Below are 14,854 nucleotides of genomic sequence, written 5' to 3'. Positions count from 1 at the left end.
GACCGCATTGCTGTGGGTCTGGAGTCACATGTAGGCCAGACCGGGGTAAGGACGGCAGATTTCCTTCCCTAAAGGGGACATTAGTGAACCAGATGAGTTTTTAAAAAACAAATCAATGCGGGTTTTAAGGTAACCATTACGGAGGCTAGCTTTATAGTCCAGATTTATTAACCCTGGGCAGTAGCCAGGGACTAGTCCAGTGACATTACCTCATGTTTCACTTGTTTTGGAGATTTATTTTCTCTCATAATTTAGTTGTTCTTTGCTTCCCTTCATTTCCTTCTCTGTACCTGATTTGGCAATGAGTTGGCCCGTCCTAGCTTACACTTCCTTTGCAGTCCTTGTGCTATTCATTTTATAATCCTTTAAGGTGCTTGCCTTGGTGCAATACAGTTGCTTGCCCTGTTCACTCAGGTCAGTAACCGCACCATTAGTCTATTTTGATCATCAGCAAAGTGGTGGAGGGGACCGCTGAGAGTGCCGACAAATCAAGCAGCGCTTACTCAGCAACGACCTGCTTACGGACGCTCAGTTTGGGTACTGCCAGGGCCACTCAGCTCCTGAGCTCATTACAGCCTTAATCGAAGCATGAACAAATGAGCTGAACTCAAGAGGTGGCAACATTCAGGCTTGGGTTGACAAGTGGCAAGTAACATTTGCACCACACAAGTGCCAGGCAATGGCCATCTCCAACAAGAGAGAACCCAACCCATCAACACATGACATTCGATGGCATCACCATCACTGGATCTACCACCATCTCCATCCTGGGAGCTACCACTGACCAGGAACTGAACTGGACCAGCCATACAAATAATATTGCAGCAAGAGCAGGTCAGAGGCTGGGAATTCTGCACTGACTAACCACCTCCGGACTCCCCAAAGCCTGTCCGAGGTACAAATTGGAATATTCTCCACTCACTTGGATGAGTGCAACTCCAGCAACACTCAAGGTGATTGACACCAATCAGCTGAATTGGTACCCCATTCACCGACGCACAGGGGTAGCAGTGTATTCTATATACAAGTTTCATTGCAGCAACTCACCAAGGTTCCTTCGCGAGCACTTTCCAAACCCGCAACCTCTGGCACCTAGATGGGCAAGGGCAGCAGATACATGGGAACTCCACCACCTGGAGGTTCCCCTCCAAGCCACTCGCCACCCTGACTTGGGGGGGGGGGGGGCGGGGGGGGGGGGGGGGGGGTTGCGTTGCGGCCACCCCCCCCAGGACCCCTTCTGGGTGAGTTTGAGGGTCGCGTCCGGGGTCCGAGAGATCGGGATGCCATATTTGAACCCTACAACCCCACTAAAATCTGAGCACAACATTCTCCAGGTAGTCGCAAGGATACTGATATCACATTGAAGAATCTGAAAGGACACACTTGCTTGTAAAACAAGTGTATTAAAAAAATAGTCAAAAATCATTCCAACTTGTGGGTGAATCTCGAGTGTTGTTGGTGCTGGAAAAAAATCCTCAAAAGATTGGCTTTACCACTCAGTTTTTGCACTTGCCTTTAGATAGTTGTATCCGATAATGCAGAGAAAGGAAAGGAGTGTGTGAAGAATGGAAAGCGCTTTCAACGTTGGCGCCATATAACCCGTACTCTCTTCAAGGACAAAATAAACCAATGAATCCTCATCCTCCTCCTCCTCTTCTTCATCGCCATTCCCATTTCCATTTCCAAAGCCAGCATTAATCATGTCGTCTTCCAAGCCCGTTCCCTCAAAGTCTTCCTCGTCTTCAAGCTGTGACACCTGTCATAGGGAAAAGAAAGAGTGATAACAATTTGACACCAACCAGCACTCGTCAAATTTTGAAGACTTATTCAGGCCGGATATGCCAATTAGCCGGCCACATCTCCCATTTGCTGGTTTTCAACAGGCATCAATAGTGCAGTGTGAGACTACGCCAAATTTAGGAGGAAGATTATAGGAAGCTGGATTCTCCGGCCTCCCACCACATGCTTCTCGTTCAGTCCGAGCTCCCTCACTGGGACGACTCACGGACACTCTAATGACCGGTGAAATAAAAGTCGGCTAGACTTGGAACCGACACCTCAGACCCGGCTGGGATCTGAAGAGTATTGTACAGGTTATTACTTTGTAATATAACTGGTTTCTCTTTAACCACTTGCCTCGGACTTGTCTGTGGTCACTAATGTTTCCACTTGTAGAACAACTTTCATTTCTTCACAGTGCCCCAATGTACATACCTAGTCAATACCTTGAACTGAAAAATACTGTAAATCTGATATAAAATTAGTAAATGCTGCAAATACTTCGCAAGACAGGTTGAGAAAGAAATAGAGCTCATGTTAAAATAGTTGATGACCTTTCAGCAGAACGTAATTCCGATTAAAAGACATTTGGAGCACCTCTGCCTCACAGCACTGAGGACCCGGGTTCGATCCCAGCCCTGGGTCACTGTCCATGTGGAAATTGCACATTCTCCCCGTGTCTGCGTGGGTCACACCCCCACAACCCAACGATGTGCAGGGTAGGTAGATTGGCCACGCTAAACTGCCCCTTAATTGGAAAATAAAGAATTGGCTACTTTAAATTCATAAAGAAAATGTTTAAAAAATGATCGAAAGACATTGACCTAAAACGTTAGTTCTGTTTTTTGCTTCAGCGATGCAGTCAGACCTGTTGAGTAATTTCAGCATTTTCTGTTTTTATTTTTGAAGCATAGTTACTGCAGTCGTCCTTGGGTTTAGTGTACGACCTGACGGATCACAGCTCTGACAGTACGCACAACGTTAGTACTGTACCGTACAAAGTGTCACACCAAATTGTGCGCTCCAGTGATGCTCAAAACCACAGCCTATTGACTTAGCCTAGCTGGCATCCGTCAGCAATATATTTCAGATGATTGCATTTGAATTGCACAGGAGAAAGATAAAATCATTCGATAACAACCCAGAGTGTATATACGGTAACACTGGACACCAATAGAGGGACGCATACTGGGATGGGTTTGGTGTTTCATGTGGTCCTGATGCTCACGATGACTTACATCCATCATTTAAAACAACAACAAAAACTTATTATTTAGATGGTGACTTGAAAAAAAATCAAAACATCCATAAGGTGCATCGCAGGAGCTTTACCAAATAAAATTTGATAACAAGTCACAAAATCAACCATAGGGTAGATAAACAGTGGGCGGCACAGTGGTTAGCACTACTGCCTCACAGAGCCTGGGACCCGGGTTCAATTCCGGCCTTGGGTGACAGTGCGGAGTCTGTATGTTCGCCCCGTGTGCGCGTGGGTTTCCTCCGGGTGCTCCAGTTTCCTCCCACAGTCCAAAGATTTGCAGGTTAGGTGGGGTGGGGTTACAGGGTCAGGGAGGAGGAGTGGGCTTAGGTAGGGTGCTCTTTCAGAGGGTCGGTGCAGATTTGATGGGCCAAATGGCCTCCTTTTGCACTGTAGGGATTCTATAATATGAAGTGTGGTCAAAGAGGTGGGTTTTAAAGTGTTCCTTGAAGGAAGAGATGGAGTTAGAGAGGCAGAGATGTTTAGGGTGGGAATTTCAGAACGTAGGACAAAGCTGTGGGGTAATGGAAGTTAGGTATGCATGAGAGGTCAAATTTGGAAGAGTGCACAGACATGGTGGGTCGTACGGCTGGAGGAAGTGAGAGACAGGGAAGGATACCATGGAGGAAGCAAAACACAAAGATGATAATTTTAAGCTCAAGGAAATTTTGGTGTGGGGTCCAATGTAACAGAGGGGTGATTGGCAAACAAGACTTGGTGTGAATTAGGAGAGCTTTGGATGAGATGTAGAAAATGGGAGGCAGGCCAAGAGAGCACTGAAATAGTCACGCTTAGAGATAAAGGCATTGATTAGGGTTCCAGCAGCCAATAAGAGTCGGAGATGTAATAATAATCGCTTATTGCCACAAGTAGGCTTCAATGAAGTTACTGTGAAAAGTAGATAGGGCGATATTATCCAGCAGGCTGATTTGGTGACAGAATTAATATGGGGTTGGAAGCTCAATGACAATGAGGACAGAGTTGAAAACAGATGAATTCAGCTTCAGATAGCTATGGGGTTGGGAGGGTTACCTGGAATTAACTGGACATGGGCAAAGTGGGCACAGCATCGAGTGCAATTTAGGTGCAAAATCCAGGTTGCTCTGAAGGAGGAAATTTCAGTGGATTTCAGTGGAAGTATACCTTGATTTTTCGGGCCGGTTTAGCTCAGAGGACTGGACAGGTGGTTCTTGATGCAGAGCGAGGCCGGCGGCATGGGTTCAATTCCCATACCGGCTGAGGTTATCCATGAAGCCTTCTCAACCTTGCCCCTCACCCGAGGTGTGGTGACCCGCAGGTTAAATCACCACCGGTCAGCTCTCCCCCCTCAAAGGGGAAAGCAGCCCATGGTCATCTGGGACTATGGCGACTTTACCTTACCTTTACCTTGACTTTGATAGAGTAAATTTACCTTATAAAAGAGGAGGATAAAGTTGATTGCGAAAGCCACAAACAGAGCCAGGAAGCGGAGATTGTAGAAATTCCTTGACAAGTAATTCTGAAATAAAAGGGCACATGGATGTCGCTTATCTCATTCCACACAGTTGCACCTGTAATTGTACTTTCATCTTGACTAAATTCATCAATGGTTTTGCATGTAGACAAACAGAGAATTTCATTATATTATGCGTATTGTTGAACAAAATTGAACTCTGCAAGTCAGGACAAGAAACCGGTACTGATAACGCACTTAGGTCACACACTCACTTGGATTTGAAGATCCTTCCTGGCTACTAGGCTTTGTAGTTATACAACCTGTTTTGGACTCCCAAAAATAACTTCCATGGAATAGAATATTAGAATAGAATCCCTACCGCATAGGAGGCCATTGTCCCATCGAGTCTGCACCAGCCCTCCGAAAAAACACAGAATCCAGGCCCACTCCCCCACCATATTCCTGTAACCCTGCGCATTGATCATAGCCAGTCCACCTAACATGCACAACGTTGGCTGTGGGAGGAAACCGGAACACCTGGAGAAAAGCCTCACAGACACAGACTGGCAGCCAAAGCACAACCTGATGCATGAAATTCAAGGGGTAGTTGGTGGCAAAGGTCTTAAACAGGCACAAAGATTTGAAGTCACTTGATAGTTCTGTCACTGATGGGACATGTACAGGATGATTCTGGACAGGGTTCCTGCATGAAGGAGAAAGCAGAATTATCACCAAATAGGAACCCTGGTCACTGTGGGGAGGAGCTCAATTTCAACTTAACTAAATTGAATTTGTTACTACAGGGGGACTCTGATGGTAGCTTCCATCTGGCAAAGGAAATAGACCGTAGTCAGTTCAAGATGCCCCTTACAGCCTGTATCTGCAGCTTCCTGACAATTGGCACTACTCCGTTAGTGCTTCATGCAGCTTTTCCCGGCATTGGCAATGGGGGTCACAGTGAAGTAGTTTGCAGCTGAAGAAGAACCAGTAGATATGGGGCCAAAGAGTGCATAAGGTTCAACCTGATCTCTGCAACAATCTCTCTCTTTTTCAGTCCTGGTGGATATAGGCAAAAGCAGCAAGACATCATTCATTGGCCATCCCTAATTGTCCCGAGTGCGTGAGGAATCAACCAGTCAGGCTTTTAAGACAACCCAGTACATATAGTGGCACTTTTCCAGGAGCCAGTCCGTAATATATCAAATTTTATTAATTCAATTTCACAAATTTTATTAAATTCAATTGTAGCATAGATAACAAATTGGGAAAACATTTACATGTTTACGAGAGGGAATATTCGTCTTCCTCTAATTGACCCAGTTAACATCCACGTTTAACGCAGGACTTTTAACAGATTCATTTTCGGCTTTTTGAGGATTGTTCGTACTTACCAAGAGTTTAGTCTTGTAATTTTCAAACTCGTTCCAGAACTCCATCACTGCCTCTGGTTCCTCCTTTTTGCTCTCCTGTTTGGCTTTCTTCCGAATCCTCTTTGCTGGTGTCGGTTCTTGTTCTTTCTCGCCTTCGTCCCCCTTTTCTCCTTCCCCCTTCTCGCCTTCTCCTTCCGCCTTTTCTCCTCCTACTTCTGGTTGTTCCAATACTTCTTTTTCTTTCATATCCTTCTCGGCCTTTTCGCCATTCTCCGTGCTTCATGAGGCAGAATGAAGAATAAACGTTCAGGGCCACATCAACACACAAGCTGCATGACAATGATCTAAGTTACAATTACAGGATCGCGCTGAGGACTAGTGGAAACCTCTCTAGATAGCAACATTTTGTGATTTATGGAATTGTATAATACATACAAGTAATTGAATTTCTTTACAAATCCGTGCAAAATAATTCCTTATAAAAACTTATTTCCTGGCAGTTTATTACCGCAACGGGTTTGTAGTAATTAATACGGTCTTACAAGGTCACAATTTAATTCCCTGAAGTATTTCCCTGCAAGTCAAAAGGTGTGTCGGTTAGGTGGATAAGCCATGCTAAATTGCCTTTAGGTTAGGTGGGGTTACTGGTTTACGGGGATAGGGTGGAGGTGTGGGCTTAAGTGGGGTGCTCTTTCCAAGAGCCGGTGCAGACTCAATGGGCTGAATGGCTTCCTTCTGCACTGTAAATTCTATGAAGTAACTGTTCACAGTTATAATTGCAAAATGAAAAATGTTTTATTTTCCTGTAATTCGGGAAGTAAAAAGTGTCAAGATTTGGTGTGCATCTTGGAAAGTGTGGGTCACAGGCTATCGAGGAGTACTCTTTAGTGTGGATATAGATGCTGCTCCGCCATTGATCACGGTCCTCAGACTTTCCATTATTTAAAATGCCAAGTAGAAATGGAAATTTTATGAAACTCCATTTAACTTGGAAACAAGGATGCAAAGGCTCGACGAAAGGATACAAGATTCACAATGGGACAAGGTAGGAATAAGAGAATGAGAACCCACTGAACAACCCTTATCCAGGTTGTTTAGGGCAAAACGGGGGAGATCATAGGGCAGTTTCCCTCTTTCTTACATCTGGATAATGCTCAGTATCGAGTGAATTGGAAACGAGGGCCGAGATCTACATGTCAAACATCCCTGCAGAACATTTGGTCCAAGATTTCCGGGGCCTCTCCACATACACGGGCTTCCCAAATAAAGCTGGTGGCGATGGGTGGCGGTGGTGGGCCTTGTTCCAGATGTTGCGGAGAGGGAGATATTAGGAACTGGGGCCCAGGATGGGAACGAAGATGTAGCAGGCAATTTAGGGGTTAACAGATTGAGGGAAAAAATTGCTAGCACTGAGTCAGAGGGATATGCCCACATCTGACCCGAGTTACATTGTCCCATTCAGCCATAAACCAATTAGTGGGAAGATATAAGATGCCCCAGATCCATTGTCCTTCGGGACCCTCCAGGCTGACCAGCCATTAGTCCATTACAGAATCTAATGGCCTCTTTGTACATCAATGAGAGGTTAGTTGCATATCAATAGCATGGCTTTCTGTCCTTTTGTATAAACAGGAGTGGGCAATCAAACAGCCACGGTAACGCTGATGGGTTCAAGCCTAGAAACCCCAGGAGAGAACCTTTGCTTGAAGGGCTGGATGGAGCTCAGTGAGAGAGAGAGAGAGCAAAAGAATCCTGTTTTTGAACAGGCGGAGGAAAAGACTTTGGAAAGCAACTGAGAGATATCATGAAAGTTGCCATTGAGGCCGGCTTTGGAAAAAGAGTTCTGAATGAACTTCCCTAACAGAAGAAAAATTGCTTTGTAAATGCAAGTATCATCTTATCCTGCCTGTGCAAGTGGAATGAGAGTTGCATGTTCATTTAAAGTGTTGTTTAATGGGAACTCTTGTGTTAAAGTTAAGAAACTACATGTAATGTGTTATTGTTAAGATTGAAGTTTAAAAAAGTTTAAATATTGATTTTTGCTTTTGTTTTAATAAAGCTGGTTTTATAAAATAACCAAGCCCTATCTCTTATGCCATCATTCCTGGAACGAATTGATCTTTCCGCACCACATTAGAACTTTAAAAGGTTGAGGCTCTGGTCCAGTATGTTAGCCACTGCTGAGAGCTGACCAGTCGTCCGCAACACAAGAGTCCCCCGGAGAGCACATGCCTGCTGAAGTTCCAAAGGCAACTTGAAGATGCAAGACAAAAACTCACTTCAAATTGTCAAGTTTCCTCCCTTGCCAGAGCAGTCTTTAGGCTGGGGCCTTCTCTTTGGCAGCAGCCAGGAGCATGGCTTCAGCTTTCGCAGCTTCACTCACAATCCCCGCTGCACAGCCAGGCCATGAGTGCACTGAGGCGATGAAGGTGGCATAATGAGGCATAATGAAAGGTAATTCACTGGTTGTGAAACACTTTGGGAAATACCGAGGATTTAATAAGCTGCTGTATAAATCGGAGTTCTTTTTCTCTTTTCAACTACTCTCGTCTAAAAGTTCTCTCTCAAATAGGAACTGGCACAAACAGCAATTTTGTCAGTAATCTCAGTTGGACAGCTACATACAATTACATAGGAAGAGGCCACCAAGCTCAACAGAGGCAGCACGGTAGCATAGTGGTTAGCACAATTTCTTCACAGCTCCAGGGTCCCAGGTTCGATACCCGGCTTGGGTCACTGTCTGTGTGGAGTTTGCACGTTCTCCCCGTGTCTGCGTGGGTTTCCTCCGGGTGCTCCGGTTTCCTCCCACAGTCCAAAGATGTGCGGGTTAGGTGGATTGGCCGCGCTAAATTGCCCTTGTCCAAAAAAAGGTTAAGTGGGGGTTATTGAGTTACGGGGATAGGGTAGATACGTGGGCTTGAGTAGGGTGCGCTTTGTAAGAGCCGATGCAGACTCGATGGGCCGAAAGGCACCCTTCTGCACTGTAAATTCTATGATTCCAGGAACAGATCTTTCCCAGTGCTTATATCCCACAAGAGTCTCCTCCCACCTCACTTAATCTTTTCCTGTCAGCATATCCTTCTATTCCTTTCTGCCTCATGTATAGAATCATAGAATTCCTGCAGTGCAGGAGGAGGCCATTCGGCCCAGTGAGTCTGCACCGACCCTGTGAAAGCGCACTCTACCCAGGCCCTGTAATCCCACCTAACCTGCACACCTTTGGACTGTGGGAGGAAACCGGAGCACCCGGAGGAAACCCACACAGACACGGGGAGAAATTGCAAACTCCACACAGGCAGACACCCGAGGCCGGAATTGAACCCGGGTCCCTGGCGATGAGGCAGCAGTGCTAACCACTGTGCCGCCCTCACCTTGCTTCCCTTTAAATGCCTCTGCTATTCGCCTCAACTATTCTTTGTGGTAGCGGGTTCTTTAGTTTCTTCTCAATTCGTTACTGAATTTATTGGTCACCTTCTTATATGTAGAACTCCTCATTTTGGTTTCCTCACATCTGGTAATGCTGTCACTACATTCTACCCCGTCAAACCTTCGAAAGAATTCGAATCCGGTCATTTCTCACCCAACTCATTTCTGAAGAAGAGCCTAAAATAACCTCTCGCTTCTGGTGTCATCCTTGCAAACCTTTTCCTCCACTCTATACCCCAACAATATGGAGATCAGGGACTATGAATCGGATATATACATGGGGGAATTACGATGTGTGATTACTCTATATTCGGTGCAACCAATAAAGGCACCATGCAAACTCGGTGCAGCCTGTTCATCGGTGTTTGTGGCAGGCAGCGCGTGAAGACCAATTTACCAAAGTTATTTTTAAATGATCTATAAGTTGGGAGGGTGGGGAGATGTAACAAAAACAGACATTTTTATTTTGTCGACATGAAGTCACATTTCCACATGCTCATCTGTGCAAAATTAAATGTTAAAAATGTTAGAAAGACTTACTCTGCTTTCTCAGCTTCAGCCTGGAGTGGATCTTCTACCTTGGTTTCAATCTGAGCTTCAATCTGTTGCTATTAAAAAGACAAAAGTTCATATTACGATTGGCTCAGGAACTTTTACTGTGGGACCAGGCATTTGGAATGAAAACTCTTTGACAAGAGGTCCATGCAGCGGCCTCAACGGTGGTTAGAGGATTGCAACATGAACGCGCCAAGAACGGGAATGGAACGGGAATGGAGCGATTATGGTGGGCATCGTAGTTTTCTTTGCTCGCCCTCCACCAGCCAGCAATTTCGGCGTTTAGGATTAATTTTGACATGTTATTTGGAGTCTAATTATTTGGGAAGGACAAAAATAAAGTGCTGCCTAATGTTTGCTTTTTTTTTTTTAAACAAAGGTATTTTTTTCTTCTTCGATGCCATGGCCATATTATTCAACTTATTTTTTTTCATAGAATTTACAGTGCAGAAGGAGGCCATTCGGCCCATCGAGTCTGCACAGGCTCTTTGAAAGAGCACCCTACCCAAGCCCACATCTCCACCCTATCCCCTATAACCCAGTAATCCCACCCAGGTAACTAAGTACATAGATGAAGGTAGAGTAGTTGATGTCATATACATGGATTTTAGTAATGCGTTTGATAAGGTGCCCCATGGTCGGCTCATGCAGAAAGTAAGGAGGCACGGCATAGAGGAAAATTTGGCCGATTGGATCAGTAACTGGCTATCACATAGAAGACAGAGGGTGGTGGTAGATGGTAAATTTTCATCCTGGAGCCCAGTCACCAGTGGTGTACCACAGGGATCAGTGCTGGGTCCTCTGCTATTTGTGATTTTTATCAATGACTTGGATGATGGAGTTGAAGGTTGGGTTAGTAAATTTGCTGATGACACCAAGATTGGTGGAGTAGTGGATAAGGTGGAGGGCTGTTGTAGGCTGCAAAGAGACATTGATAGGATGCAGAGCTCGGCTGAAAAGTGGCAGATGGAGTTTAACCCTGACTAGTGTGAGGTGATTCATTTTGGTTGGACAAATTTGAATGAGGATTACAGGGTTAACGGTAGGGTTCTGAAGAATGTGGAGAAGCAGAGAGATCTCGGAGTTCATGTCCATAGATCTCTGAAAGTTGCCACCCAAGTTGATAGAGCCGTGAAGAAAGCCTATAGTGTGTTAGCATTTATTAACAGGGGGATTGAGTTTAAGAGCCGTGAGGTTATGCTGCAACTGTACAAGACCTTGGTTAGACCACATTTGGAGTATTGTGTGCAGTTCTGGTCACCTCATTATAGGAAAGATGTGGAAGCATCGGAAAGGGTGCAAAGGAGATTTACCAGGATGCTGCCTCGATTGGAGGGTAGGTCTTATGAGGAAAGGTTGAGGGAGCGAAGGAGGATGAGAGGTGACTTAATTGAGGTGTATAAGATGATGAGAGGGATAGGTAGAGTGGATGTTCAGCGACTTTTTCCTCGGGTGGATGTAGCTGTTACAAGGGGGCATAACTATAAGGTTCATGGTGGAAGATATAGGAGGGATGTCCGAGGTAGGTTCCTTACTCAAGAGAGTGGTTGGGGCGTGGAACGCACTCCCAGCTATGGTAGTGGAGTCGGACACTTTAGGAACTTTCAAGCGGTTATTGGATAGGCATATGGAGTGCACTAGAATGATTGGGAGTGGGTTGATTTGATCTTAGTTTCAGACTAGTTCGACACAACATCGTGGGCCGAAGGGCCTGTACTGTGTTGTACAGTTGTATGTTCTATGTTCTAACACTAAGGGCAGTTTTGGACACTAAGGGCAATTTAGTTTATTGCCCAATCCACCTAACCTGCACATCTTTGGACTGTGGGAGGAAACCGGAGCACCCGGAGGAAACCCACGCAGACACTGGGAGAACGTGCAGACTCCGCACAGACAGTGACCCAGCCGGGAATCGAACCTGGGACCCTGGCGCTGTGAAGCAATTGTGCTAACCACCTTGCTACCGTGCTGCCCTTTTCTCCTTGAACTTGTTGGTTCAAGGAGAAAAGACAAATGACTGGGAATAGATATTCTACATACGCTATTAAACATTCATCGCTTGACAGGAATGAAATTGGAGAACTGGCTTTGATATTTTCTGAGCTGTAAAGAATTGCAAGGTGCGTACCCTGACTTTCCTGAAACTGGGCGGCGTTCCCTCTGGGGTTGGGGGTTCCACTGGTGTCGATTCCACAATGTCACCAAGGCCTAGGTTGGATTCCGGTGAGCTCATTCTCAATTGGCCACTGTCACGCTTTGCGTCGGACATTTCGGATGTTTCCTCTTCCTTCACTTGATCATCAAACTCTGATTGCACAGTCATTTCCTCAACCTCTGCCTTGCTGATGTCAGGAAGGTCAGCGTGGACCTCGTCCTGAGTCGGATCAGGCATACTAGCCAGGAGTTCAGTTACCGTCAGGTGTTTGGCCCCTTCAACTAAGCCACCACCAAACAAGGTATTCCATACTATCATAAAGAAGCCACTACAGATGCTGTAGATAAATTGCAAAATGCCCACCAACAAAGTCCAAAAGAAGGTCACCAGGGCCATCACCATCTCTTTAATTGTCATCTTCTTTATTTTTCGGTACTTTTTCCTGATATTCTTAAAGGTGAATATTTTGAAGAAATCAACAATACTGCTGAGGAATGCTGCAAAGGCAGATGGCGCTTCAGCCGCAGAACATATTTTCTCAGCCTCCATCCCCTCAACATTCTCCCCTTCCTCGTCCTCATCTTCTGACTTCTCCCCCTCATCGGTTTCAGAGATCTTCGAAGCAATTTGCATTTCAAAGATGGTGTCCTCGCAGAAGTTGACAAAGAGCTCCATCTTTTCGGACTCGCCACCTTCGTTTACCACATCAAAGATAAACTGGCGCTTGGACTCTTTGACCTGAGGCATCTCCCACTGAGTTTTGTTGGCCTCGCTAATCTCGAAGTAAATGCGCTCGATCTTCTTACTGGCACCCATGATTTCAATGCGGCCTAGGAAAGGCTGGAAATAGGTGAGGATGCTCTCGGCTAATTCCAAGAAGTTCTGAAGCCTCGTGTCATGGGGCACATGTTCCGACAGGTTTGTGAGTAACACAGCTATGTTGAAACCAATGTCCTTGGCTGGCTCTTGGAACCGGTTTGCAAATTCTTCATAGTTGATCATTTCATTCTCATCTGCTTCTGAGCACGAGAGCAAGAACTGGATCTCCGAAGGCGTGTACTGCTTTTGGCTGTCCATTGCCTTCTGGAAGTCCTTCTTTGAGATGAGCCCTCTGGGGTCAGTCACATAATCTTTGAATGCATCGGAAGCCACTATGTCCTTCAGTTTGAGGAACATATCAAAAAACTTCAGGATCATTTCAACATTGCTTGATGACTCAACCAACATATCCACCATTTGCTTAGCGATAGTTCCATTCACAACATTTCCTGAAAATAGTAAATGAGAAGGTGCATCATACTCTAGAAAAATGAAATACTTCCAGCTGCAGTTCAAGGCTGAAGAAACAATGTCCCGCTGCTTTACCCCATTCTTATTTTGGATGTGCATTTACTGTGTAGGCCATCAAAAATCTAACCATGATTAAATTTTACTGATTAAATAGTACTGTAAAATATCTTACATAAGCAAGCGTACCATGCATAGATTGATGTCAGGATAGGTGACATTAATGGACTTTTAGCCAAAATGAATTGAAGGCAAAATTGAGAAAGTAGACAACTAGAAAAGGTAGGGGTGCGAGCCTGGTGTTGCCGATGGTAGAAGTTGAAACGTCAGGCAGGAACCGGCCAGGGTGGAGAAGGGACTGATGGGCAGACATCAGAAACTGGAAGGAAGGAAGAATAAGAGGTATCCAGAGAACTGCAGTGAACAAGGGGAGATGTCAGACTTAGCTGGGTTTGGTGGACATCCATGGCTTCTCTTCCACCTGGGCATTCTGCAATACCAGCAGTGGCCACTAATTGGTGTTGTGCACAGCAGCTAGCCTCCGATTGGCCAGCAGCTTTGAGGCAGGACTTCCTCCTGGAGGCAGATGGAAGCCTTGCCTCATTCTATTTAAAGGTGCATTTCCCAACAAATTAAAGTAGAACCAGCCAAGCAAAGGTGGGCTTGTTCCTGAAATTTATGTGACATTGTGGAAGCTCATCCTTGTGGTGACATGCCTATGCACAGCTTTGTAGATAGTTGTCTATCAACGTATATAGTTATCGATGCAACCAGCTGGTGGCGATAGAGATCTACCATGTGACTTGCGATATCCTGTAGTTGGTAGTAAGCCATACAAGAGGACAGTCGCACTGGAAGTAGTTCCAGGAGAATTCACTGAATTCATTCATTTGTTACTGTTTGTATCACAATTTGTTAGTTATCTTTCCATGTGTTCATCTTGTTAATAAATCATCTTTCTCGATGTTCTGTGCGCATCTGTACTATGGCCATAACACAGAACCACAACAGCCCTCAGTGTATAATCCAGCCTGAAAAGGTATTAAATGGTGAAGCTTCCTAATTGTTAAGTTAACAATATGTTTTTCAATGGGAACATAGGACTTAGGAGCAGCAGTAGGCCATTCAGCCCTTCGAGCCTGACTTATCTGGTTTGTGGTCTCATTCTACTTTTCTGTCTGCCCACCCCATTACCCTCGACTCCCATGCTTATCAAAAATGTGTCCAACTCTGCTAGGAAAGAACAAATGAATTAACACATACTCTTTGTATGTTATGGCTGCATAACTCATCTGTTATACACAGAAACATGGCCAAAGTCTCTTTGGAATAAACCAGAAAGACAGTTTGTGATGAATGGGAGAATTTCATACATTGTATTAAATGTAGCTGGTGCAGTCATGGTTAAAGGCCTGGATTAGTGTGTGTATGTGACTGCCGCAGTAATGTTTTTAAAAATCTAAGTTTAAAAGACAGGTAGACTCACTAGTTACAGAATTTGCAATTAAGATGCTGTAAAAGTACAATCACAATTCATTCCAGCCATGGATATAGTTTGCCAACGTAGGGCTAATGGAATTTTGTTTATA

The 14,854-nt window shown here is 45.0% G+C and overlaps 1 protein-coding gene across 10 annotated transcripts in view; it reads right to left on the bottom strand.

Moving 5' to 3' along the window:
- The window catches only part of LOC140402452 (ryanodine receptor 1-like), a 497,733-nt gene that overhangs the window by 44,698 nt on the left and 438,181 nt on the right, over window positions 1-14,854 (bottom strand). For all 10 annotated transcript variants that reach the window (XM_072490240.1, XM_072490241.1, XM_072490242.1 and 7 more), the window contains 5 exons: window positions 11,952-13,246; window positions 9,809-9,876; window positions 5,864-6,119; window positions 4,449-4,535; window positions 1,514-1,756 (listed from right to left, as the gene is read on the bottom strand). In XM_072490240.1, coding sequence (XP_072346341.1) covers window positions 1,514-1,756; window positions 4,449-4,535; window positions 5,864-6,119; window positions 9,809-9,876; window positions 11,952-13,246 — 1,949 coding nt within the window. The remainder of the gene's footprint in view (window positions 1-1,513; window positions 1,757-4,448; window positions 4,536-5,863; window positions 6,120-9,808; window positions 9,877-11,951; window positions 13,247-14,854) is intronic.

This window comes from Scyliorhinus torazame, chromosome 25, assembly GCF_047496885.1.
Source record: "Scyliorhinus torazame isolate Kashiwa2021f chromosome 25, sScyTor2.1, whole genome shotgun sequence".
NCBI lineage: Eukaryota > Metazoa > Chordata > Chondrichthyes > Carcharhiniformes > Scyliorhinidae > Scyliorhinus > Scyliorhinus torazame.
The sequence above is the reverse complement of the archived record's forward strand: the minus strand, read 5'-3'. Positions and strand labels throughout refer to the sequence as shown.